This window comes from Canis lupus, chromosome 4, assembly GCF_048164855.1.
Source record: "Canis lupus baileyi chromosome 4, mCanLup2.hap1, whole genome shotgun sequence".
Lineage (NCBI taxonomy): Eukaryota > Metazoa > Chordata > Mammalia > Carnivora > Canidae > Canis > Canis lupus.
In genome coordinates, this window is record NC_132841.1 from 59,347,552 (window position 1) to 59,370,869 (window position 23,318).

The window sequence follows — 23,318 nt, forward strand, 5'->3', positions numbered from 1 at the left end:
TTCTTCCCAGGGACCCAAGGAGGCAAGGCCCCTGAGGCTCTCAGGCTGTGCCCCTCACCCCAGCCAAGTATTCCTGAGTCCATCCAGTGGTCAGTAGGCCTGTCACTGCACAGAACTGTGCCTGTGGTAAGTGCTCGGGAGGCGATGTCCAGCCCACGTGCCTACCACAGTCCCCACACCAGTCGCCAGTCTCAGAAGTGCCTGCCAGCTAGGTGGGATCATAGAAGAGGTGCAATCATTCACGGACCATATGAACTGGAGAGAACCGTGATGCAGGCTCCCCCAGTTTGCAGAAGGGCAACGTGAGGACCAGACAGGATTTATCCAGGTTCTCCTCAGTTCCAATCCAGGACTTCTCCGCTGCTTGGTGTCCTCTAGGGAACCTCGGGGAAAGATGTGTCCCTGCAGTCACTGCCAGGTGACCCTGTGGGTACCAACCACCTTTCTCCACCTTCCTCCCTGAGGCCAGGGCAGGGTGGACATGGGACGGAGCCTCCAGGGTGAAACACATGAGCTGAGTTGGGGGAATGAGGTTTTACGTGTGCGAATTAAATTGGTTCAGGTTTCCTAAAGTTCGGTTTGGTCATCTGTCCCTCTAAGCCCCCATATGACATACTCTTCAACCACCTGATTCTACTTCTTGGAAGGTATCCTAAGGAAATAATCTACATGTGTACAAAGGTACAAGAGAGACTCAGTGCTGCATTGTCCTTTTGAGGGAAATTCTGAAAACTGACTGCCCAAGAGCCAACGACATGGGACCAGACGTATCATGAAAAGGCACTACCAAGGTTCGTGTGGATCTACATTTCTGAATGTGAGCAGATGCTCACAGCGTGCTGCTGAGTGGAGGAAGGCAGGTTACAAAGCTAGACATGTATGATGCGCCCACTTATTTGAAAAATATGCATCATAAATATTTATATCCATAGATTCAGAACATAAGTAAAAATGAATTTACACCATGTTAGCAGTTAATCATCATACATGGTGAATCTTAGGGGTAATGCTTAGTTCTTTTTGTTGTTCCTTATATATATTTTTTTCCTGTTTTCTTTTCCATTATGATCCATTTAATACTAAAATCATTAGGAGGCCAGAGATGATGTTCTGCTCTTTGTTACAATCATGGTTCTTAAGAGGAGTATATGAGGCAATAAACCTTGTGTGGATTTTAGCACCTGCTGTGGAGCATCACTTTCTGACCCAGGATCTGCCTTCAGCTCTATTCCCTAGACCACAAATCCAGGGGCCTCCTTGGATCTTTCCACCCTGTGGAGGGCCCAGGCCATGGTCATACCTCTGCCTATGGCTCTTGCCAGAATAACACAAGGACCTGAGGTAGGTGAGACATTTTCCTCTTTGGAGCTTGAAGCTGTTTCTTGGGCAGCTGCACCTCACCCAGCAGGACACAGTGGTTAAGGACCACCATCCCCAATTCTGAACAGAGTCAAGACCCAGGAAGACATGGCCACAGGCCAAAGGTCAACAACAGAACCCAAGCCACCTGAGCGCAGCTGTGGAGGAAAAGGACATAGAGGTCCAACATCTGGGCAGCCGCTCCTGGCCCACTGCCGGCCTTCCCTGCCCCCATCCCAGCTTCCCAAAGTCCAGGAACATCTGGCTGCTGGCCTCATTCCAGGAGGGGTGAGTGGCGGCGGAGGGGCCTCCTTCCGCCAAGCCCTGCTGCTGTGGTTGCAAGGCACATCAATCAAGGCTGCAGGGCTGGCTGGTGCTAGGAGGGGAGCTGATTCCTTCCTCGCCCCCTCCCCAGACATTCCTGCGTAATGGAATCTCCTTTCCTGTCTATTTATTACCAACCCGCCGAGCTCCGCCAAGCTCAGTCTGCAGATTCAAATCCCACCAGCGCTGACTTTTCCTGAGGAAAGGGGTTCCCCATGGGGGATCTGGGAGGAGCACCAAACCCTAACCCTCACCAGTATGTCCCACCCTGCTCTTCCATCCTGCCAGTGGGTTTGCACAAGGGGCCAGATCTGAGTTAAGCACTTCACGTAGGGATTTTGTGTACCTGGATCTGGGAAATGAGCACTTTCTCATTATCTTCATGTTAACGAATGAAAAAAACGTATGCTCAAGAGAGGTCAACTCGCTTACACAGAATCACATGCAAGCTGAGGCTGCCTCAGCTCCGGACCTTAGTTCTTTCCTTGCTCTTCTCTTCCTGCTGAAAATATTGTTCTTTTTCCATTAAATGATCTAGGCACCCTTGTTGAAAATCGGTTGGCCACAGAGATATGGATTTAATTCTGGACTCTCTGTTTTATTCCACTGATCTAAATGTCTAGCCTTGTGCTGGTACCACAGTGTCTTGCGTACTGTTGCTCTACAGTGAGTTTTGAAATTGGGAAATGTGAGTCCTCCTACTCTATTCTTCTTTTTCAGGGTTGTTTCGGCTGTTCTGGATTCCTTGAAATTCCATATGAATTTTGGAATCAGTTTGTCAGTTTGTACAAATATGTCAGCTGGGGTTTTGATGGAGATTGTGTTGAATCTGTAGATCAGTTTGGGGATATTGCCATCTTAATAATGTTCATGAAGTCTTCTGTTCATGAATGTATGATACTTTTCTATTTATTTAGATCTTCCCCAGTCGATTTCAACAATATCTTGTAGTTTTTAGAGATAAATTTTGTACCTTTTTTGATAAATCTATTTGTATTTTATTCTTTTTGGTGATACTGTGAAAGAATTCTTAATTTCATTTTTGGATTGCTCGCTGCAAATGTATAGAAACACAACTGATTTTTGTATATTACTCTTGTATCCTGCAACCCTGATGAACTCATTTTTTAGGTCTCATAATTTTTTAGTGGGCTCCTTAGGGTTTCCTATGTACAAAGTCATATCACCTGTAAATAAAGATTACTTTTACTTCTCTCTTTCCAATCTAGACACCTTTTGTTTTGTTTTGTTTTCTTGTCTTGTAATTCTGACTAGAATCCCCATTACAATGTTGAGAGAAGAAGTAAGAGCAGACATGCTTGTCTTGGCCCTTCTCTTTTTCCTGTCCTACATCTCTCTCTGTCTTTTCTCATGCTTCCTTGTCCTCATCTTCTATCTCAAACAGTGGATGAGAGTAGGGGGTATTAGGAGAGAAATATACACAAGGTAAGTGACAAGAATAAAATGAGAAAGAAGGAAGTCAATGTATTGAATATCTGAAAGCTCAAGGAATACATCATGATTCCTACTGAGAAAACCGACACCCAGAAAAAAGGTGTGACAACATTAAGCACCTACTATGTACCAGATACCCAGGATATGTAGATGAATCAGACACTGAAGGGTTAAAAGCTGGAATCCAAACTGAGCTCAAAGTTCAAGGAGACCTGCACTGTCATCTTATAATAAGGGGAAACATAAAACATTATTGTCACACCAAAACCTCTTTCAGTTTCTAGAAGTGGCAGGCTCAAGAGCTGTCACGAAAGCAACAGGATAGAGTCTGATTCAGGTTGGGCCTCAGTTCCTCTGCTTCCCAGCTGTGGGATGTTGGGTGCACAGTGAGATTCCCTGTGACTTATTTTACCCTTCCACAGAATGGGAAGAATTCTAGTAGCTACTTCAGTGGGCTGTAGTGAGAAACAAAGCAGTTAATATGTGAAATGTTTAGAAGAGGTGTGTACTGGAGCTGTGTGACTGGTCCCTCTTCTGTGTGTTTGGCACCCTTAGACACCAGCCTGGCTGTCTAGAAAGCAGGGAGGTGGGGGGCTATGAGGCTGCCCATGCTGGGGTCTTGGGAAGGGACTTGTCCTTGCTGCTTGGATCCCTTTGAGTCATGGAAGAAACTGACATGACTTCTGTTCCCATGGTGTTTGCCAAGGGCTTACTATATCCAGGACCACTGCTGGACACTTCTCAGAGAAGATGACAATAATAATGACCATTATTCTTATTTTAGCTTACTATATGTATTAGTCAGGGTTCAGCCAGAGAAACAGAATCAGTAGGAAGAACACATTAAGACATTTATTGCAAGGAACTGGCTTATACAAAGTAGGGGCTGGCTAGGCAAGTCAAATCTGTATGTGATGGTTAATTTTATGCCAATTTATCTGGGCCACAGGATGCCCAGATATCTGGTGGAACATTATTCTGGGTATTTCCCTGAGGATGTTTTTGAATGAGATTAACATTTGAATCAGTAGACTGAGTAAAGCAGATTTCCCTCTCTAATGTGGGTGGGCCTCATCCTAGCAGTTGAAGGGGTTAATAGTACAAAAAGGCTACCCTCAGCGGTTTAGTGCTACCTTCAGCCCAGGTATGATCCTGGAGACCCGAGATCAAGTTCCACATCAGGGTTCCCTGCATGGAGCCTGCTTCTCCCTCTGCCTGTGTCTCTGCCTCTCTCTCTCTCTCTCTCTCTGTCTCTCATGAGTAAATAAATAAAATCTTTAAAACAAGCAAACAAACAAAAAGGCTATCCCCCTGGGTATAAGGGAGAATTCTTTTTGCCTGGCTGCCTTTGGATGGACACATTGGCTTTTTCCTGTCATTGGACTTGAACTGAAACATTAGTTGTCCTGGATCTCAGGTCTTGGGACTAGAATTGGAACTACACCAACAGCTTATCAGCTCACCCATATGTATATACATACACACATGTATAACCAGTAGAATGTATATATACTTGCATACATAGACATTCTATGGGTTCTGTTTTTTTGGGAAAACCCTGCCTCCTACAGCAGGGCAGGCTGTCAGGAAGGGCACACTGGAACTGTCAGGCCCAAGTAGAATCTATCCATCAGGGACTCCTGGGCTCTGCTCTGAAGGCCTTCTACCTGATTCAATCAGGCCCATCCAGATTATCTAGGATAATCACCTTCACTAAAAGTCAACTGATTGTGGACTGCAATCACATCTATTAGTCACCTTCCCAGGAACACCTATATAGGTGCTTGACTGGATAGCTGGGCACTGCAGCATATAACACTGACCAATACAGTGAGGGCCGAGTGGGACGCCAACCAAGCCCATGGCTACGTGTCAACTAATTTGTTTCTCTAAAAGTCTCATGAGGAAGATTTTTTTAAGACTCTTTTTTCTAGAAGAAAGTGACTTGGGGTGCCTGGGTGGTTCAGTCAGTTGAGCATCAGACTCTTGGTTTCCGCTCAGGTTGTGGTCTCAGGGTCATGAGATGGAGCCCTGTGACGGACTCTGTGCTCATTGAGGAGTCTGCTTGAGGTTCTTTCTCCTTCTCCCTCTGCCCCTTCCACTCATGCTTTCCCTCTTTCTCTCTAAAATAATAAATAAATCTTAAAAAGAAAAGAAGGAAGAAAGCCAGCCAGCCAGCCACTTGCCCAAGGTTGCACAGCAGAGAAAGAGGAAGCTGGGGTTTGAAGCCAGCTGCTCCCAGTGCATGCTCTTCACCACCGCCTCCCCCAACCTCCTCCATTCTGCATCACTACCTGCTCCTCCTCAGCCCTCACATAGCCCTCTGTGGACTTCTTCTCTCTGCTTTAGAAGCAGGTAGAGAGGTTCATAGACGGTAGGTGACCACCCTGGTCGCTCAGCCAGGAAGTGGAGGGCTGTTTCACATCCTCTCAGCTTCCCCTCCTCTCAACAGCCACCTTCTCAGTCCCCTTACCTCCGCTGTCTACCTCAAAGGAAAATGATGGATGAGCTTTTGCACCTGAATGCTCTACGTGTCAGGGAACCCTCTCCCTCAGGGCTTCAGGAGGGGCGAGGCTCTTTTGGGACTGACATGGGAGGGTCTGGATGCCCTAGAGCACAGGGTGGAGCCCAGCCAGGGCCGCCTGTCTCCAGGGAGCTCCTATTCTGGAGCTAGTCCACCCTCGGGGATGTCCCAAGTCCATCCTGTGGGAGACACTCAGCCAGGACCAAATGCCCTCAAAGTATCTCTGTAACCAGCCTCAGACTGGACAGGACCTGAGTGGCCCAGTAGAAAGCACATTCCTTGGGAAACCAGAGCGCCTTCTGGGACACCAGGCCTCTGAAGGGTCCTGGCTCAGCCAAGACTGTGGTCACTGCTGGCCCCAGCCTGGCCTGCACGCCCCTTCCTGAGGGGCCCTCAGTGCCAGGGAGGCAGCCCCGTGAACAATGCTCTGCTCTGTTCTTGCCCTGGGAGGGGGTGGTTAGTTCAGCCGCACCTCACACCAGCTGGGGAGCCAATGCTCCTCGGCTCACCTCCACTAACTGGAGCCTTTAGGCCTCAGAGGAAACACAGACACCCCACACTTAGCACCCTCCAGACTCCCAGACAAGCCACAGCTCAGAGGTCAGGAGTTAGGGCCAGAATGACTTTAGGAGCCCTAAAGATGGCACCTCAGCAGAACCAGCCACAAACACCCAAAACCCCACCCCAACCAATGTCGTTGTTCAGACCCTCTGACCAAGCCTTAGTCCTCATTTGGTGAATGAGAAGGGCTCAGAGAGGCTAGGCAGCTGGCCTCTGGTCACACAGCTAGGAAGCAGCAGAAGTGGAATTCAAACCCAGGTCTGTGAGCCTCCAGTGCCTATGGTCTTAATCATGGCACCAAACTGCGCTTTAGAAATCCCCAGGTGACAATAAGTCCCAGGGCTCAGGGTGCCCTGCATAGATTTCAGGACACAGAAACACATGCATGGGCACACACATGTGTGTACACACATGCACGTGCATACACACACCTTCCTTAGCAGCCAGCCCTGCCAAGGACAGCCTTTGAAAGGACCCTGAGACTCTGCAGGCCCAGGTCCTCCCTCACCTGGGAGGGGCCTCTCTGCCTCCCAGGTCCCCAGTATGGGCCCAGGGCTCAGGGTCCTCTGGGCGTGTGCACCGTGCACTGGTGGGGGGAGGAGGTCAGCCCTGCCCCGGAGCTCCCCCCAACCCGGCAGGCCTGTAGGTCGGCTGGCCCTCCTCCCCCAATCCTCCCAGGGCCCACAGGCCCAGGGCCAGGCTTGGCTTCCGGAGCTGCCGCCACCTTGGCCGGCTACACCACACATGGTTTCAATCAGCAGCCTGCGGGATGAATGGTGCCTTGTGAGAGCCCTGCAGGGCTCACCTCGCAAACGCAAACATAAGCGGGCAGCCAGGTGGGCCGGCCTCCTGGGGGAAGTGGGAGTGTGAGGGGACCTCTGATGGGGGATGGGCTAGGGTGCAGAATGGCACACACTGAGGAGCCAGGCCCTATGGTCAGACAGAGAAGAGTGGGATCCTGGCCCTGGCGCCCACAACTCACCAGACATCTCTAGGCCTCGGCTCCAGGAGAAGGGCAGTAATGAGCCCCCTTCAAGGGGGGGTGAGAATCCCAGGAGATGATGCCCAGTGTGCAGTAAGGGGCAACATGCAGGCGCTCTTCCTGGGGTCCAGCTGGACCTGTCAGGGGAGCCAGGGCAGGAGGCTCACAGACTAGATTAGGCCAGGGAAGGGAGAGGACCTTGCTTAGAGCAGGCGACTTCATTTGCCAAGGTGAAATCAACTGCTTCCACCGGCTCCCTCCATGCTTTGAAGGGAGGGGAGCATAGAAGAAGCCCTCGGCTGGGCTCCCCAAGGGAGCAGAGCCAGCACCCCAACACAGGACAGCTTCAGGGTAGCCAGCACAGCCATAACTAATGTTTACTGAGCACTTATTGGGTGCTGTGCTCTGCAGGTCAGGGGCATCGTGTTATTTCATCCTCCGCCTCCTTCTATTAATGTTTCCATCTTACACATAATAAAACCATGACTCAGAAAGGGAAAGCACTCGGGCTGCAGCCACACAGCTGCAGGGAAGCAGAGCTAGGGTGTGAGGCCGGGTGCCATGCTGCTCCCGAGCCCAGACTCTTGCCTTCCACTCCACCTGCTGCCCTGGTGGTGGGCACAGGACACCCATCCACCAGCTGAGAGCTCCTGTTCTGAGGGCCTCCAGTGCACAGGGCTGGTGGGGGCCGGTTCCTGAGCATCGCTGCTCAGCCTCTTTCTCCGCCCAGAGTTTCCGAGGACCCAGGACCCAGGGCCCAAGGACCCATGTCCTCCTTCCCACCTCTCTCCCACCACCAGGCTGAGTACTTCACAGAGAAGAAGCCTCTGGGCATTGGAGAATGGAGGGGAGGGAGGGAGGGAGGAAGTGTCAGGGAGAGGCGAAAAACTCATGTTTCTTTGTACTGAACCAGTACACGGGTCCTGCCAGCAGACAGTCACGTGCAGAATCCTTTCCCCTTGAACAAAGCCCCACAGACCCTGCAAAAGCCTCCAGCTTTATCACCCTTCCTTCCTTAAACCACCCTCCCTCCCCCCCAACCTTCTCTACTCTCCAGGCTGAGGCCCCTCAGGTGCCCAGCAGCCCTTGGCTCTCTGTCCCTCACCTCCAGGCTTTGCTCATGATTTCACCTGCTGGGACACCCCTCTTTCCCCGCCCTGGCTGGGTAGTCTTCCAAAAGCCAGCCAGGCACTCTGTGCCAGGATGCCCAATCTGCCCCCCTGGGCTCCAGAGTATCCTCCCAGGTGTTTCTGGGAGCAGGGCCCTCCCTAGGGCCTCATGGACTTTCTCTGGGACTGGCCCCAAATTCAGAATCTAATCTATCTCTGTGGAGGAAGGAGATGCTTCCTCTCCCCTCTGTTGGAGATGGAACATCACCTTTTTCAGACTGGTTTTCTCTTCTTCCTTTTCTGTTTTTTGTTTTGTTTTGTTTTGTTTTGTTTTAGGTTTTATTTATTTACTCATGAGAGACACACAGAGAGAGAGGCAGAGAATAGGCAGAGGGAGAAGCAGGTTCCATGCAGGGAGCCCGATGCGGGACGACCAGACTGGGATCACACCCTGAGCCGAAGGCAGACACCCAACTGCTGAGCCACCCAGGTGTCCCTCTTCTTCTTTTACTGACTCAAATGTCTATGGAGTCAAGGGAGATGCACTCATGTGACTAAGTGCGGATCATTTGCTGAGCGGTTCATTTCTAGCTCTTAGCCTTTCAGTGGTTTCTCTGAGCTCCAATGAGAAACTATCTCTGGAGCATAGTTTATTTTATTTATTTTTAAGATTTTATTTATTTATTCATGAGATTCACACACACACAGAGAGAGAGAGAGAGAGAGAGAGAGAGTCAGAGAGAGAAGCAGACTTCCTGCAGGGATCCTGATGCCAAACTCCATCCCAGGACCCAGGGATCACGACCTGAGTCAAAGGCAGACACTCAACCACTGAGCTACCCAGTGCTCCTCTGGAGCACAATTTAAAGAACAAGCCTTGAGCAGCCCCGTGGCTCAACGGTTTAGCGCTGCCTTCAGCCCAGGGTGTGATCCTGGAGACCCGGGATCAAGTCCCACATCAGGGTCCCGGCATGGAGCCTGCTTCTCCCTCTGCCTGTGTCTCTGCCTCTTTCTCTGTGTCTCTCATGAATAAATAAAATCTTAAAAAAATAAAATAAAGAATAAGCCTTTTCTGCCATCTTCTTCTATAGATAAAATGTCCCTCTCAAGTAGCACCAGCTCAGTCAGGACCAGGGTATGCACATCTCACATATCCCAACCACCCTGACCCCTTTGCCCTTTGGTGTGATGGGTCAGTGAGGACCACTAGAGAAAGCAGCCCCGTGGGAATAACTATGGACATTCTCAAGGGTTAAGCAGCAAAAACGTCCAGTGTGGCTTTGTTTAGGATACTAAAAATCTAAAATAATGCATGTATTCAACTATTAAATAAAGTGTGGTACATTCACAAACTAAATCCCATGAGGAGGAATTTTTAATGACATCTGAAGATAGTCATAATTTATCACTAAGAGAAAAAAAAAGATTAGGAAACATTATGTTGGAAGAGGAAAACCAGCCTCTGGGCAGATAGGTAAAAGAAGCAAGGTTGTAGGATAAGGATATAGACTTGGAAACTAGAAGGCCTGGGTCCAAGGGCCGACTCTGCCACCCTGTACCCAGGAGACAACAGACTCCAAACCTAAAAGCTGGGCTTGTATCATTTTTCCAAGTGAGGAAGACACCGGTCCTATGATATGTACTAGGCACTTAGCACAGTGAGACTGGCACAGACCAGGCATCCAATAGACATGGGCTTTGCTGATTATATATACACCAAAGCGTGGGCAGTATTTATTGCTATGTTGAGTAATTTTAATTTTCTTAGGTTGGTTTATTTGTATTTTTTTAAATTTCTGCAACAAATGTAAATTACTTGTATTAATTAAAAGAATATAAACAAACATGACCGCATAAGGAAGCAGCCCCACAGAATTCATTCTTGAATTTTTCACTAGCATGTTGCTGAGGACATCACTCACTTTGATGCACTGATGAGATTTTCTGGGAGAAACTAATCTGCTTTTGGTATTAGGAGGTTTCCCAGAACACATGGGCTGCCCGTGGGCTTCAGGCCACAGCTGGGTGCCTAACCTTGATGTCCAGTGCAAGGGGATCATTTAAATAAACTACGACCCAGCTTTACGTGTGCATAGGACAATGTGTGAAGGAGTCCCACCAAAGAGTTGGAAGTGCTACCCCAGGGACCACTGGGACCAACAGGGACACTCATGCTTCAGATTTCGTGCACTTCACTGGTGATCCCAATTCTTTCACAACAATCCTGTCACAATAAAAATGGAAACAACAGAACTTGATGTCATAGAAAAATATTTAATAACACATAAAAATGTTGGCAATTTATTAGGATTAAAAAGAGGTTTGCAGAACAGAATGTCAGTACACTCCCATTTCTACAAGAACAACTTGACACATCAGACAGAAGGGCAAAGTCCTAAAATAGGAACAGTGGTTATCCTGAGTGGTGGGATACACTTTCAAAAATTTTCTTCTCATTTGTATGTTCTCAATTTTCCACAATGGACATCTACAATTTTTGTGATTTTTTTAAAAATGCATTTTCTTAAAAGGAAAGATCTTGCCCCAAATTTTGCCTGCATTTCTGAGCCTTTATCTTGCCTCCACATTCTCCGCACCCCCCCATCCGCCTGTTTTCTCACCTGATTTTAATTGACGCCATCTTGCTGTCCCTTCTGTGTCCTTGAGAAAGGCCTGAAATCCTTGTTGGAGCGAAGCAAGGCACAAGCCAGGGCACAGGTCCAGCCCCCTGCTCCCCATCAGTGGTCCCCCACCAGTCCGCGCTGCCTCCTGGAGTATTGTTCTAATTAGTGGGGACGCAAAGCAGACCCAAAGGCGGAACTATAAACACCAGAGGCAAAGACCCATAAACAGCTGGGTAACTGACTCCAGCTTGTGCAGATGGTCCTGGCTCTCCTTCACACTACGGGCTGGATAGGGGGCTGGGCTGGCCATTGAGGTCTTCCCTCTGCCTCTGCTCCTTAGACCACAGGCTGCTAACTGCCAGGCAGTTAGACACTTGGGGGGAAGAGGTGTCTTGGGTGAGCTTCATCCACATGGATAGAATGGGGGACCAAGGACCTTTAAGGTCCCCAGAGCCCCATTACCTGCCCTTGGGCCTCAATTTGCCTATCTGTAAAATGGGGGAAAGAAGAGCTAAGAGACTAAATGGGCCTTTTTAAAAAAAATTTATTTATTTGGGAGAGAGGAGAGCGTGAGCGGGGGAGGAGCAGAGAGGGACAAGCAGACTCTGAGCTGAGTACAGATCCCAGCGTGGGGCTCAACACGGAGTTCAACATGGGACTCAATCCCATGACCCTGAGATCATAACCTGAGCCGAAATCAAGAGTCAGATGCTCAACCGACTGAGACATCCAGGTGTCCCCTCAATGGGTCTTCTTGCTACCCCATCAGGCCTACATGTATGCACTGGGACTAAATGCCTACAATATACCTAACTGTAGTGTAAGAACAATATCTACCATGTGATAATAGAAACAGAGTATAACATTATCTGCAATAAAATCCATACATCATATTATGTATTACTATAAAATACTCTAATATTATGTTTCCTTTTTTTTTCTAATGACCATCTATGGATATCTGTGATCAGAGAGTATGTAGAGGCAAGCCAGGAAGACTTCCTTGTACGAAGTAAGATTGAAGGGCTGTGGATTCGACAGGCAGAGGAAATATGCCTCCAAAAATGTCATAATGGAGGGGAAGAGAGGTCTCGAAAGAGAGGGAATTTATGGTGCTTTTTGTGGGGGTCATCTGGGGCAGGGATCCACGTCTGTCTTCTACCCTGGAAGCACATAGCCTGGTGCTGCAGAGGGCAGGAAAACAACATGCTGGATTGGAGTGACCAAGACTTGCCAGCCTCTGGTTACACAACAGAACATCTGGGGAATTTGGTAAAACACAGATTCCTGGGCCCTTCCCAGAGTTCCTGCCTCAGAATCAGGAGCAACAGGGTCAGGCATTTGAATTTTAAAGATTGCTCAGTTGATTTCTGAGGCAAGAAGTGTCCATGTCCGGCACAGGTGAGCATTTGGGAACCTGGGGTCTGGCGTTCCCAGTGGCTGGAGATAGAATGTGGACTAGGGTAGATTCTCCTGCCCTGCCTCGTGCAGTACAGCTTCAGAAGCAGTGGGCTTCAGGCTGTGGAGTCTCACAGACCAAGGACTCCCAGCTGTGTGATCCTGGACAGTTACTTAACCTGTCTGAACCTCAGATCCCTCATCTATATAATGGGAGTGATACTAATACTTAACCTCAGCGAGTTGTAGAGCTAGTCCTTGACAAGCAGAGGGCCTGACACATGAGAAACACTTTTTTGTATTCATATAATTTAATAGATAGTATTTGCAATATTATTCCTCCCCTCCAACCGCCCCCCTCCCTGCCGTCAGTAACCATCAGCCCAGCCCAGTCTTGGGTAGAGAGGTTCGCAGGGCCTCTAGCAGTGAGAAGCTGGGCTGACACTGCCCCTTGCTGGACAAGTGCTAGACCGCACCGGAATAAGTCCAAATCGAAGCTCCATTTCCTCCCTTTTACCTGTGAATACTTGAGCGTGAACTTCTTCTGAAAAATGATATATTCTTAAATAACAGTACAATTATTAAAAGGAGGAAATTTAACATTGATATGATGCTATATCCAACCCACACAGTCCATATTCACATTTTGTCAGTGGTCCCTCTGGGGTCCTTTAGAGCTGATTATTTCCTGGTCCGGGACCCATCCAGGGTCACACATGACATGTGACTGCCAGATGCCGTTTCCTCTAATTCTGAACCATTTCTCAGCCTTTATCTTTCATGACCGTGACATTTTTAGAGTGCAGGCCGGTTTATTTTGCAAACTGTCTCTCAACAGAGATGTATCTGCCGGCTAGATTCATGCCATGCTTTTGTCAGAAACTTCACAGGCATTCAGCTGGGTCCGTCTCATACCATGTCAGTTGTCCAATTCTGATGATGTGGGCTCTAACTCCCCCCATCTGTTAGCACGTGGGAGCTGAGCTCTGAGGGTCAGAGAGGGAGGGGAGACTTGCCTACGGTCTCACAGCTAGTCAGCGTCCTCAGCTCAGGATCTTGACGAGAGCTCAGGGAAACTGCAGCAAGGCAAGAACGTCCCCCCACTGCCCTGAGCTTTGATGGGAGCCCAAGGGCTTGGCCAAGGACACCCATATCGCCTTCATGGCATCACCCCTACGACAATCTGGGTGCCCAGAGCTCTCCTTCTGCTTCACCCATTTCTAGTTATTTGTTATTAAGACTTTCATTTCACAAGTGATGCACAAGATTATCTTTGTTTTTTAAAAAGTGCTGTAGTCAAAGCTGAAGTCCTCTTTGAGCCCTCACCCTTTTCCCAGTCTCTTCTCCCTCCTCCAGAAGTAACCAGTTGCCAGTTTGGTATGAGAGGTATGTATCTGCACTCCCAGGAAAAATACACACTATATAGCATTCCTTCCAAAAATGGTCACACAGTAGGTCAGTCTCATAGAAATTTCTCTGGCAGGACTTGAAGACTGAGCCAATTATTTTCAACTATGTCATCAGGTTGTTTCAGCTTGTGGCTATACTGGAGGCTATTTAGCTGATCCCCTATGGATGGACATCTAGGTTGTTTCCAGCATTTAGCTCTTATGAAACACACTGCCCTAAGCATGTGATCCGGGGCTACTCTTAGGAAAATGCCTACTTCTGGGAGCCTAGACTGCTCCTGGAGTAGAAGATTCCTTGAGTGGACTCCTCAATTAGAGGATGAGGAGAGGTCTAATGTGCCTTTATTCACTCAACCTATTAGAAATGCGGACTTTTGGGACCTCTGAGAGCAGGCGGGCTGTATTTTCACCATGTGTTTCAAAGAATTTTAGGGTTCCAAGATAATATGAGGGACAGAGAGGAGGAATTAGCTGGGGAGAGTCTAGACCCTGACTGTACCCCAACCACAGCACCCCTTTACCTGGTTTTCAATTTTCTCTTTTAAAAACAAATATTGACTATTTTAAAATTCAAAAATCTCTGATGTGGCCGGACCCCTTAACTGACCCACTGATAATCTCCGTATCACACCTTCTGGAACTGCTCCCATTAACACACCCTCCAGCCATATACTGTTGGTGATGCCACATGACCTGTACCAAGCTCCCTGGTACACAGCTGACAAACCGTAAAAGTCTCTGCAAGCACTGCCCTCGTGCATTGAGTTGTTCCCAGCTGTGTCCTCACACGCCCCTCAGCAGCTGTCCACGTTCCTCTGGACCTTCTCTGGCTCGCACTCAGTGGCCCGGTTCAGCATTCCCAAACCTTCCTGTGTATCAGGGAGTTTGTTAAGATGCACTTTGCTGGGTCCCACTCCCAGAGGTTCTGAATGAGTGGATTTCGGAGAGCCCAGCAATTTACATTGTTTGAAAGCTTCACAGAGGGTTCTGAGGGAGCAGGGTCCAGAGGTCTGTGTGGCAGACAGGAGACTGGGGCCTCTCTGCTCTGCCCCATCCACCAAATCTCAAGCTTGGCCCTCATTCAGGCTAGGAGGGCTAGAGTCATGTACTTTAGCTAAAGATTTGGTTCCTCGGATGGCGGGGCTCTGAATTAATTAGAATCTGTAGGACTGATGGGTCAAAGCCAGGGTTTCCCACAGTGGGGTGCCTCAGCATGGAGAGGCTAAAATGCAGATGGCTGGGCCCTACCCCACATGTCAGAAATGACTCTCTGGAAGTGCAGCCCAGGCATCTGCATTTTAAGCAAATTCTCCTGGAATAGGCACTGAGTCCAACTTCTTACATACCCCTGAAAGACGAGGGAAACTGAGGAACAAGATGATTTATCCCTCACCCCCACCACCACTACCCAGGGGTGGCCAGACTGCCTGTGGTCTAAACCTCCCTACCTCCACCCTCCCCGGCAGGTCGTTCGAAAAGTTCAGACAGACAGACATGACCAGTGTGTACAAATAGAACCCCACTTTATTAGCAGTTAGTTCGAGATTGTACATTAATGGAGGAAGGTTCCCACTTTTAACACAACCCAAAACGGCTGGTTTGAGAGCCCTGATCAGGTGAGCTGGGTAGCACCCCCTCTCTCCCCCTCCCCACCCCCACAAGGGAAGGAAACCTGTCTGCTCCCCCAGCGTGCCCCCCACCCTCTCCAGGCAGCCCTCTCCTCTCCCCAGGAAATGACATGAATTTCATGCACAAATTACAAAAGGAGCCCTCTTGCTGATAATAAAAGCTAGCACAGTCATAGAAAACCCTCTCCTCCTTCATTCTCCTCAAGGGCCAGGGAGAGGAAGGAGAGAAGGAGGATGAACTTATTAGGATAAAACACAGCCAGAGTCTCCCTAGGCCCTTGACATTGACCCCTCATAAAGCCCATGTCCACCCTTTGTGGGAACTAAAAAAAAAAATCTCTGGCTGCCTGAGCTGGCAAGGGCAGGCCCTGGGGAGCAGCCAGCCCAGGGCTGCAAACCAGGCACCCAACATTGCCTAGAGGACGGGGTCTGGGCCCTCCACCCTCCCTTCAGCTAAAGCAGACCTGCTTTCTTCTTTAACATTGGAAAACCTCTGCTCTAGCCTCACCTGTTCATTCTACAAATGGGGAGGTCAAGGCCCTGGGAGGAAAACCATCACGCAGCTACTAATTGTACCCAGTTGGGACAAAATTTCACATCTCCTGCCTCCGGCCCAGGGCTCTTCTCCTTACACCACAGCTTGGGAGAGGCAGTTCCCCAGTGAGGCCCTTCCCTGGTACATCCCAGGGGCCTGGCTCTGTTCCAGTGCACACAGACCACTGGCCTCCAGGAAGTAAAAACCAGGAGGCCACGAGAGAGAAAGAGAGAGAGAGAAAGAGATGCTATTTGTGCCCTGTGGTCCATTGCCAGGATCAGAAGGGGCAGCAGAGGCTCTCCTGAGCCAGAGGCATCTCCTTCCCAGGAGGCCCAGCACTGCCAGCCCAGCCTCCTCCTTCTAGAGGGGCCCAGGCCAGCTGCAACAGGTACCTCCCTTGCCTCCCCTGAGCTCCCAGAGCTCCACCTAGCCCTCATGTTGGTTTGGCACTTGGTACAGGGGATGGTAGAGGGGCATCTCAGGCTGGGGTGAAGTTATAAAGTCAGCACAAAAGGCAGAAATCCACACAGCCTAAATAACCCTTGACAAGACAGGGGCTGGAGAGATGTATTCTGTGACACTATGAAGAAATGATCACCCAGATCCAGAATGTGGGACTTCAACAGGACAGCAGGCCTGCTCTCCTCAGAAATAACATCATTTAAAAAACCAAAGCGAGCAGAGAGAGGACTTTTCAGCATTTAAGAGATTGAACGAAAACCAAAGTTACAAGATGTCACGTATGCACCTAGATTGGATCCTGCTTCCAAAACCAGGTGTAAAAGTTACCTGAGGGGAACAGCGAATATAGATTGAATAGCAGCTGTTCTTAGGAAATCACTGTTGTCTTGGGTGTGATACAGGCCAATACGTAGGACGATGTCCTAACTCTTAGGGGATGCAGGTGGAGGCATTTTGGTCAAGTCTCGTGGTATGTGCAACTTATTTTTAAACTAATTCTCGGAAAAAACAATACAGAGAGTGAGAAACCAAATGTGGCAAAATGTTCATTTTAAATCTAGATGGAGGAGAGTGAACGTTCATAATAAAATAATTGGTACAACATGTTTTCACTTGCTCTTTCAATAACGAACCCAAGGGGATTGCTCCTACTGAGGCCACCAATCTCTGGGGGTCAGCCTAGTTGTCCTCATTGGGAACAGATGGCTGCTCCTCAGCTGGGCCCCAGAGGCACTGGCTGCTCTACTCACAGGCTTGAGAGAGGCCCATCTTTAAACTCATGCTCCAAGCACGAGATGCCTGCATGACGGGCAGTTCTAGAACACCGAGTAACTGAGGCAGCTGCAGGAGACCATCCTACCTGTGCCCGCCCCAGGCAAAGGCTCATGGGAGGCACGAGAGAATGGATGGTGGAGACCACTACATGATTTAAGCTGTTTCTCTCTCTTTCTGTTTCTTTCTCTTTCTCTTTTTTTTGGCCAAGTACAGTGAATTAGTGAACATTGAAGATGCAGAGATGCTGTACCCACTGCCCTCTGGTTTGCCCCTCTCATGAGGAGGATCTGTGTGCTCAGAAGCTGAGCCCCTAGAGGGATATGTCTGTCCCCCCACCCCAATATCTACAGGTCCTGGCAGTGGGTCCACGAGCAAGATTCATTAGTGGGAAGGGAATAAGTAGCAGTGACCACAGAGACATAGAACATGTGGCAGGTCAAGACCCCAGCCTCCCAGAAGGGCCCGTACAACATTCCCCAATATTTCCTTTACTCCCATGGGGTCTCAAACCTGCCTGCTCCTTCCTCGGGCCAGAGGCAAAGAGAAATGGAGCTCCTCGCCCACCAGCCATTCTGAACTCCCAGAGATGGGGGCAGGTGTCCAGACACAGAGGGAGCTGTAAGGTCTGCACAGGCCACAGAGCCCAAGCCCTTCACCAGAAGACGGGAGATGAGGCCCGGGGTTTGCACTATGGAAGTCGCTGCCCCATTCTGTGAGTCTGGTTCCACGGCACTGGCAAGTCTTCCCGAGTGTACAAGCAGGCATGCCACCCTGTCCCCAGACACTCTGTTCCTCATCCCCTGCGGGGTTGACACTGGGCTCTCAGGCTCAAAGGCCCCGATGAGAAGCACGATGGGAAGGCTTCCCTCGGGAGACCATGAACCCACATGCAGCTGTCCCACTGAGTACTCGCCTTTCTTCTCCACTGCTGGCAAAGAACTTGAGGCAAGGGGACGAATTCGGAGGTCAGACAGAGCCAGCCCCGTGCAGACGGGGGAGGACCTCTCAGGGAGAGCAAGGCAGGACTGCACACGCAGACCAGGAACTGAGAAGGCTCAAAGGCACCCTGGCTGGGAAGGAGTGGTTTGTCCCCTATCCTGGAATGACCACGGGGGTGACTGAGGGAGAGACAGGAGCCTGGCACAGAGCAGGGTCCCCAGGATGGGCTCAGAGGCAGTGTGGCATTGGAAGAAGAGCACTGGACTCAGAATCAGGAGCCTCGAGTTCAATTCTCGGCCCTGCTCGCACCCAGTTCCGAGACTTTGGCCCGAGAGGCCGCCTCGCCTTTCTGGACCTGTTTCCATACCCATCAAAGGACCCTTCCAGCCCCAAGATGCTAGAGTCTTCTGCACAAGACAAGGCTCTCCAGAAAGGGTTTCCTGGATGTCGGCTGGAAGCTGAACTGGCAGTGGGAGGGGCTGGGGAGAGGCGCCCAGCCTTAGTCACTTCACATTGTTAATGGAGGGGGTAGGAGCAGACCCTAACCGGAAGACAGCCCCGAGATCCCATGGTCTGCAGGGGGCCTGGAGACAGCTCTGTGGGTCCCAGTGGGCAGCCCAGCTCCCAGGGCAGCTCCCAACCTAGCACCATGTGAGGGGGAGGGGACAGGCCTGCCTTTGGCCCCCAGCCTCCCACCCCAGCCCTGCTGTTTCCTTTGGCCGAAGTTCCTCCAGGGTCACTGCGCTTCATGGAGCCAGGTTTCCTGGAGAGAGTAGGTCTTCCCTGCACATCTCACCACCTCTGTTCAGCTGCAGAAGCCCCAGGGCAGCCACGACACTTGGGGAGGGAACAGAGACCTCTTCCAGGGGCACCTCACCCTCCCCTCCCTGCCATCCCGTTCTCTAGCACTGAGATAGGACACTGGGGCTTGCCACCATTTTGTACAACTGAATTAAAAACAAACCCAACCAAAAAAAATATAATATATATATATACACATTATATATATATATAACACAGTGCGACCCCAGCACCCAGGGTATAAACTCTGGCACCAAGAAAAAAAAAAAAACAAAATATTAAAATACTTTAGCTTCTTAGTATTTGGGGGGTTAATGGGGGTGGGTCTCGAGGAGCCCTTGGCCACAGGTAGCTGGGGCAAGGGCGTGGGTGGCAGGCTCACCCACTCTGCCCAGGGTCTGCCAGGGGCCAAGGTTGGGGGTGGGCATGGGGAGGACATATGTACATTGGGACATGGATACTGGCAGACTCCTGAACCGCCTCAGCCTTTTACCACAGGAAATACCACACGTCCTATCCCAGGGTGAGGAACAGGGGTAAGGAGGCCTGGGTCTCGGGGTCCGATGGCACGGCAGCGCCCCAGGGTCCCGACGAAGGCCCTGAGGACTGGGTCGATGCTGTAGGACTCAGCGATTCTTTCCTCCAAAGAGCAGGTGAGATGGGAAGGGATTAACCAGAATGTGTGTAGAGGCTGCCACCCCCACATCCAGCCTCGTGACTCTGGGTACCCAGCTGACCCCTCCGAAGTGCCTGGCTCGAAACACTCGGGGAAGCGGCCCCTCTCTCTCCCCTGTTTGGCAAAAAGCCCCGTGGGGCTCCTCCTCCTGTTGTCTGGAGGACAGGGAACATATGGCAGCTAATACTGAGGGGACACCCTGCCGGGGCAGGGGCTGACGGGGTGAAGGGGAGGGCGTGGTTGGTAGAACACAGTGAGGGACAGAAAAGGAGTCTCGCAGACTCCCTCCTACCAGGAAGCGGCCCTTCCACCAACAGGGAGGGCCGAGAACGGAATGGACCTCTGGTGGCCAGGGAGGTCCTGGAGGCCCCAGACCCAGCACTGGATGCTCTGAGGCGCTGTGGACCCGCCTGGCCTCTTCTCCTGGCCCTGCCTGGGCCTCCGCTGAGTATTGCTCCTAAGTGCTCGGCCAGCCCAGGCCCAGCTCCCCACCCTGCGGGTCAGTCTGGCTCAGCGTGCGGCAGGCCGTCCAGGCCGTCACAAACGTTCAGTCTGGCTGTGGCGGCCGTGGCTACCTGGTGTTCTGGAGGTCCTCCCGCAGCCAGGTGGGCAGGGTCTGGCCCATCTTGTACAGCAGCTTGGAAAGCTCGATGTTGTGGTCCCGATAATAGTCCTTCAGGAAGGCGCGGGACTGGAACGGGAAGGAAAGTTCGGGTCTCGGTGAGGCGCGGATCCGAGGGGGATCCCCCCTCTCTGTGAAACCACCACTCTGTCAGCGCCCACCCACCCACCTATAGTTTATTCACCATCTTCTTCAAAAAGGTGGCCTCTGAAAGAAAACTCCTATATAGCAGGACACAAGGTCAAAATCCTTGTGATGGGGAGACAAGGGGGAATCGATTAACATCAGGACAATTGAAAGTCACAGCGTGTGACTCCTCCATCGTTGGACGTTGGACGTGCCATTGTCTCCTGTGAGAACACCCAGCCCTCCAGCCTCGGTCCCAATGCTGCCCTGTCCTTGCACCCCGACTCCAGAGTCCCTCCCAGCCACAAGGAGCACCTCTGCGTTCTGAGTTCCCCTAGCACACAAGCACGACTCTCTTACTGCCTGTCTTGTATTCTTATGGGTGTGTGTGACCTATTTCCCTCCTAAACTAAGAGTCCCTTGAAGGCAACGAACATGCCCCATTCATCCTCAAAGCCCACAGCATTCAGCCCCAGGCACAAGGTAATAAATACTCACTTGACTAAATCATTTCTAACCTGCATGTCCCAGCTGATATTCCCTCCTTTTAAGAACCCCATCCAATGGGATCCCTGGGTGGCTCAGCGGTTGAGCGCCTGCCTTCTGTCCAGGTCCTGGGACTCCAGGATCAAGTCCCACATCAGGCTCCCTGCATGGAGCCTGCTTCTCCCTCTACCTATGTCTCTGCCTCTTTCTCTCTCTCTCTCTCTCTCTCTCTCTGTCTCTCATGAATAAATAAATAAAATCTTTTTAAAAAAGATTAAAAAATAAGTTAAAAAAAAAAAAGAACTCCATGCTCCCCCCTTGCTCCACATGCATGCCAAGGAATGCCAAGGCCATTAAGGTGCTGGGTGCAGGGTAAAGGGGAGATTGAATCCCCGCCAGTCAGGGAGCCCCTCCAGTGATCCAGCTGCCACAGGCAGTGTGTCTACTTACATCCAGGTCCATCTCTGGGTATTTCCGGCCCTTGCTTTTGCCCAGACACTTGGTTTTTCCTCCTTCAAGCAGTTGGCACCAAAATCCTTTCTTTGGATCAAACCTGTGGAGGTGGGGAAAGCCTGTGGATGGGAGCTGGTCCAGCCCATCCGCTTCCAACCTGAAGGCAATGTTCACAGAGTGGCAGTGCCTAGACCATGAAACCCACTCTCCTAAGCATGCTCTGGAACCCACAGATAGATGGATGTGTGGGGCTGGGGTTTGCCCATGGGCTACACTAAACCCGCCTGCCCCCTTCTTCCTCGCCGAAGACAGCTCGCATGCTCTGAATCTCTTCTTGTTCTGGCTGGTCAGCCCAAGTCCCTTTAGCAACCCCACAACACGAACACGTGCCATCCTTCAGGATTTGGGGAAATCTTCCCTGAGCATTCTCCTACTCAGGGCCGAGCAACGTTTTTCACCCAAGAACCCAAAATGGGAAAAAAGTTTCGTGGTATTTTCTGGGTGCGTGTTTCAATAAATTATCTATTTTTCAAGAAATGCAGTGTCTGCAGTTGTACTTAAGCATGTCCATCACTGGGAAGTTTTGGCTTTGGGAGTAAATTTCAGAAGTGACAGAGCAAGACTGCCTTCAGGATTGGAAGTCAAAGGTTTTTTGTGGGAGGAGATGAGATCTGAAGCCGCCAAGGAGAGGGGAGGCACACTGGCATCAGAATTCCACCCCAGATCAGGAACCAGTAGGAGCTTCTTGGGCGTGAGGACAGCCAGAAAAACAGAATTCACATTTGGCAGGTGTGGGAGACAGGGATTTCTGAATGGGTCACAGGGTAGGCATAAAGGAGGAAGAAGATGATGGTGATGATGATGAAGAAGATGATAATTTTTGAGCATCAGTACATGCCAGGCACTGAGCTAAGAGCTCCACACGCATGCCTCATTCAATACAGTCACCCTTGGGAGGTAGGAGTTATCTATCACCTTTATCCCCAATTTGCAGATGAGGAAGGTGAGGTCTGAAGGGGCTAAAACACTTGTCCAAGGTCACACAGTTAAAGAAGTAATGGGTCTGGGATCCTAACCAGGCATCTCTGATACCATAGCCCAACACCTTTAGCTGTTGCTCCTGTCTGCATCAAGGTAAAAGAAAGGACTGTTTCTCTTTTTCACCTTCAACTTCCAAGATAGTGAGAAGGGAACATTCTTGCTGCATGACTTTCTCAAGAAGGTAGCCAGGGAAGGTGACTCTTTTCCTCCCTCTCTTGAGACCCCCCTTCCCTATTCAGCTGCATGAGTCACCTGTCCATATAATATGGCACTAGGAGACACCACTCCCCGGCCCTGAGCTCTTGCAACACAGGTTGGCCTCTACTCATCTTGGAAGGGCATTCCCAGTGCGCTTGTACCAGGTTCTGAGTGAGTGGGATTATCAGCCATTGACAATATTTATAGTTTCCTTTTCCTGAAATTATATTTAGATCATAATCTAATGCTAAGAAACCCTTGTGGGAACTGGGGCAGCTTAATGTTAATCTAACTTACTTCCATAAAAGATTCTGAACATGTTCAGGACAGACTGAAAAGAAAACCCCAGAGGTGGAACTCACATATTTATCACCTCTTTTTTTCTTGAATTGATACCTTTGTTAATATGACTCAAACCATATTAATATTAGCTTTTCTGCTAAACAGCCATCAGGAACATACACACTTTCTAACACTCGCTAACTCTAATTTATCTGTGTCTCTCCCACCATCATTCAAGACTTTGGCTTTTTGGTCCAGGTGCTTGCTCAGAAAATCACCCTGTTGAAAAGCCAAGGCAATACTCACGCCAAGGTTTTGTGGTAGTCAATAGTGTTGGTCACCCCAAGGAACTTTTGCACTGTGTCCATCACTTTGGCAGGTTCTGTTCGCAGCAGTTTGCCATCCAGGACCAGAATCTGGAGAAAAGAGAAAAGGGAAAAGGATGATCTGTGTTCACTCCAGTGTTCACGCTAGTGGCGAAGAGGTTCCCAGTCTCCTGGTCAGCAGCCACGGTACAAACTGGGGACTCTTCACTCTACAGCCTCCGCCT

The 23,318-nt window shown here is 50.1% G+C and overlaps 1 protein-coding gene across 3 annotated transcripts in view; it reads right to left on the bottom strand.

Annotated features, from left to right (window-relative positions):
* Positions 1-15,251: 15,251 nt before the first annotated feature.
* Positions 15,252-23,318, bottom strand: part of NDST1 (N-deacetylase and N-sulfotransferase 1) — a 60,221-nt gene continuing 52,154 nt past the window's right edge. For all 3 annotated transcript variants that reach the window (XM_072824515.1, XM_072824517.1, XM_072824516.1), the window contains exons 13-15: positions 23,075-23,184; positions 21,245-21,347; positions 15,252-20,251 (exon numbers count right to left, since the gene is read on the bottom strand). In XM_072824515.1, coding sequence (XP_072680616.1) covers positions 20,132-20,251; positions 21,245-21,347; positions 23,075-23,184 — 333 coding nt within the window. In that variant the 3' untranslated portion in view covers positions 15,252-20,131. The remainder of the gene's footprint in view (positions 20,252-21,244; positions 21,348-23,074; positions 23,185-23,318) is intronic.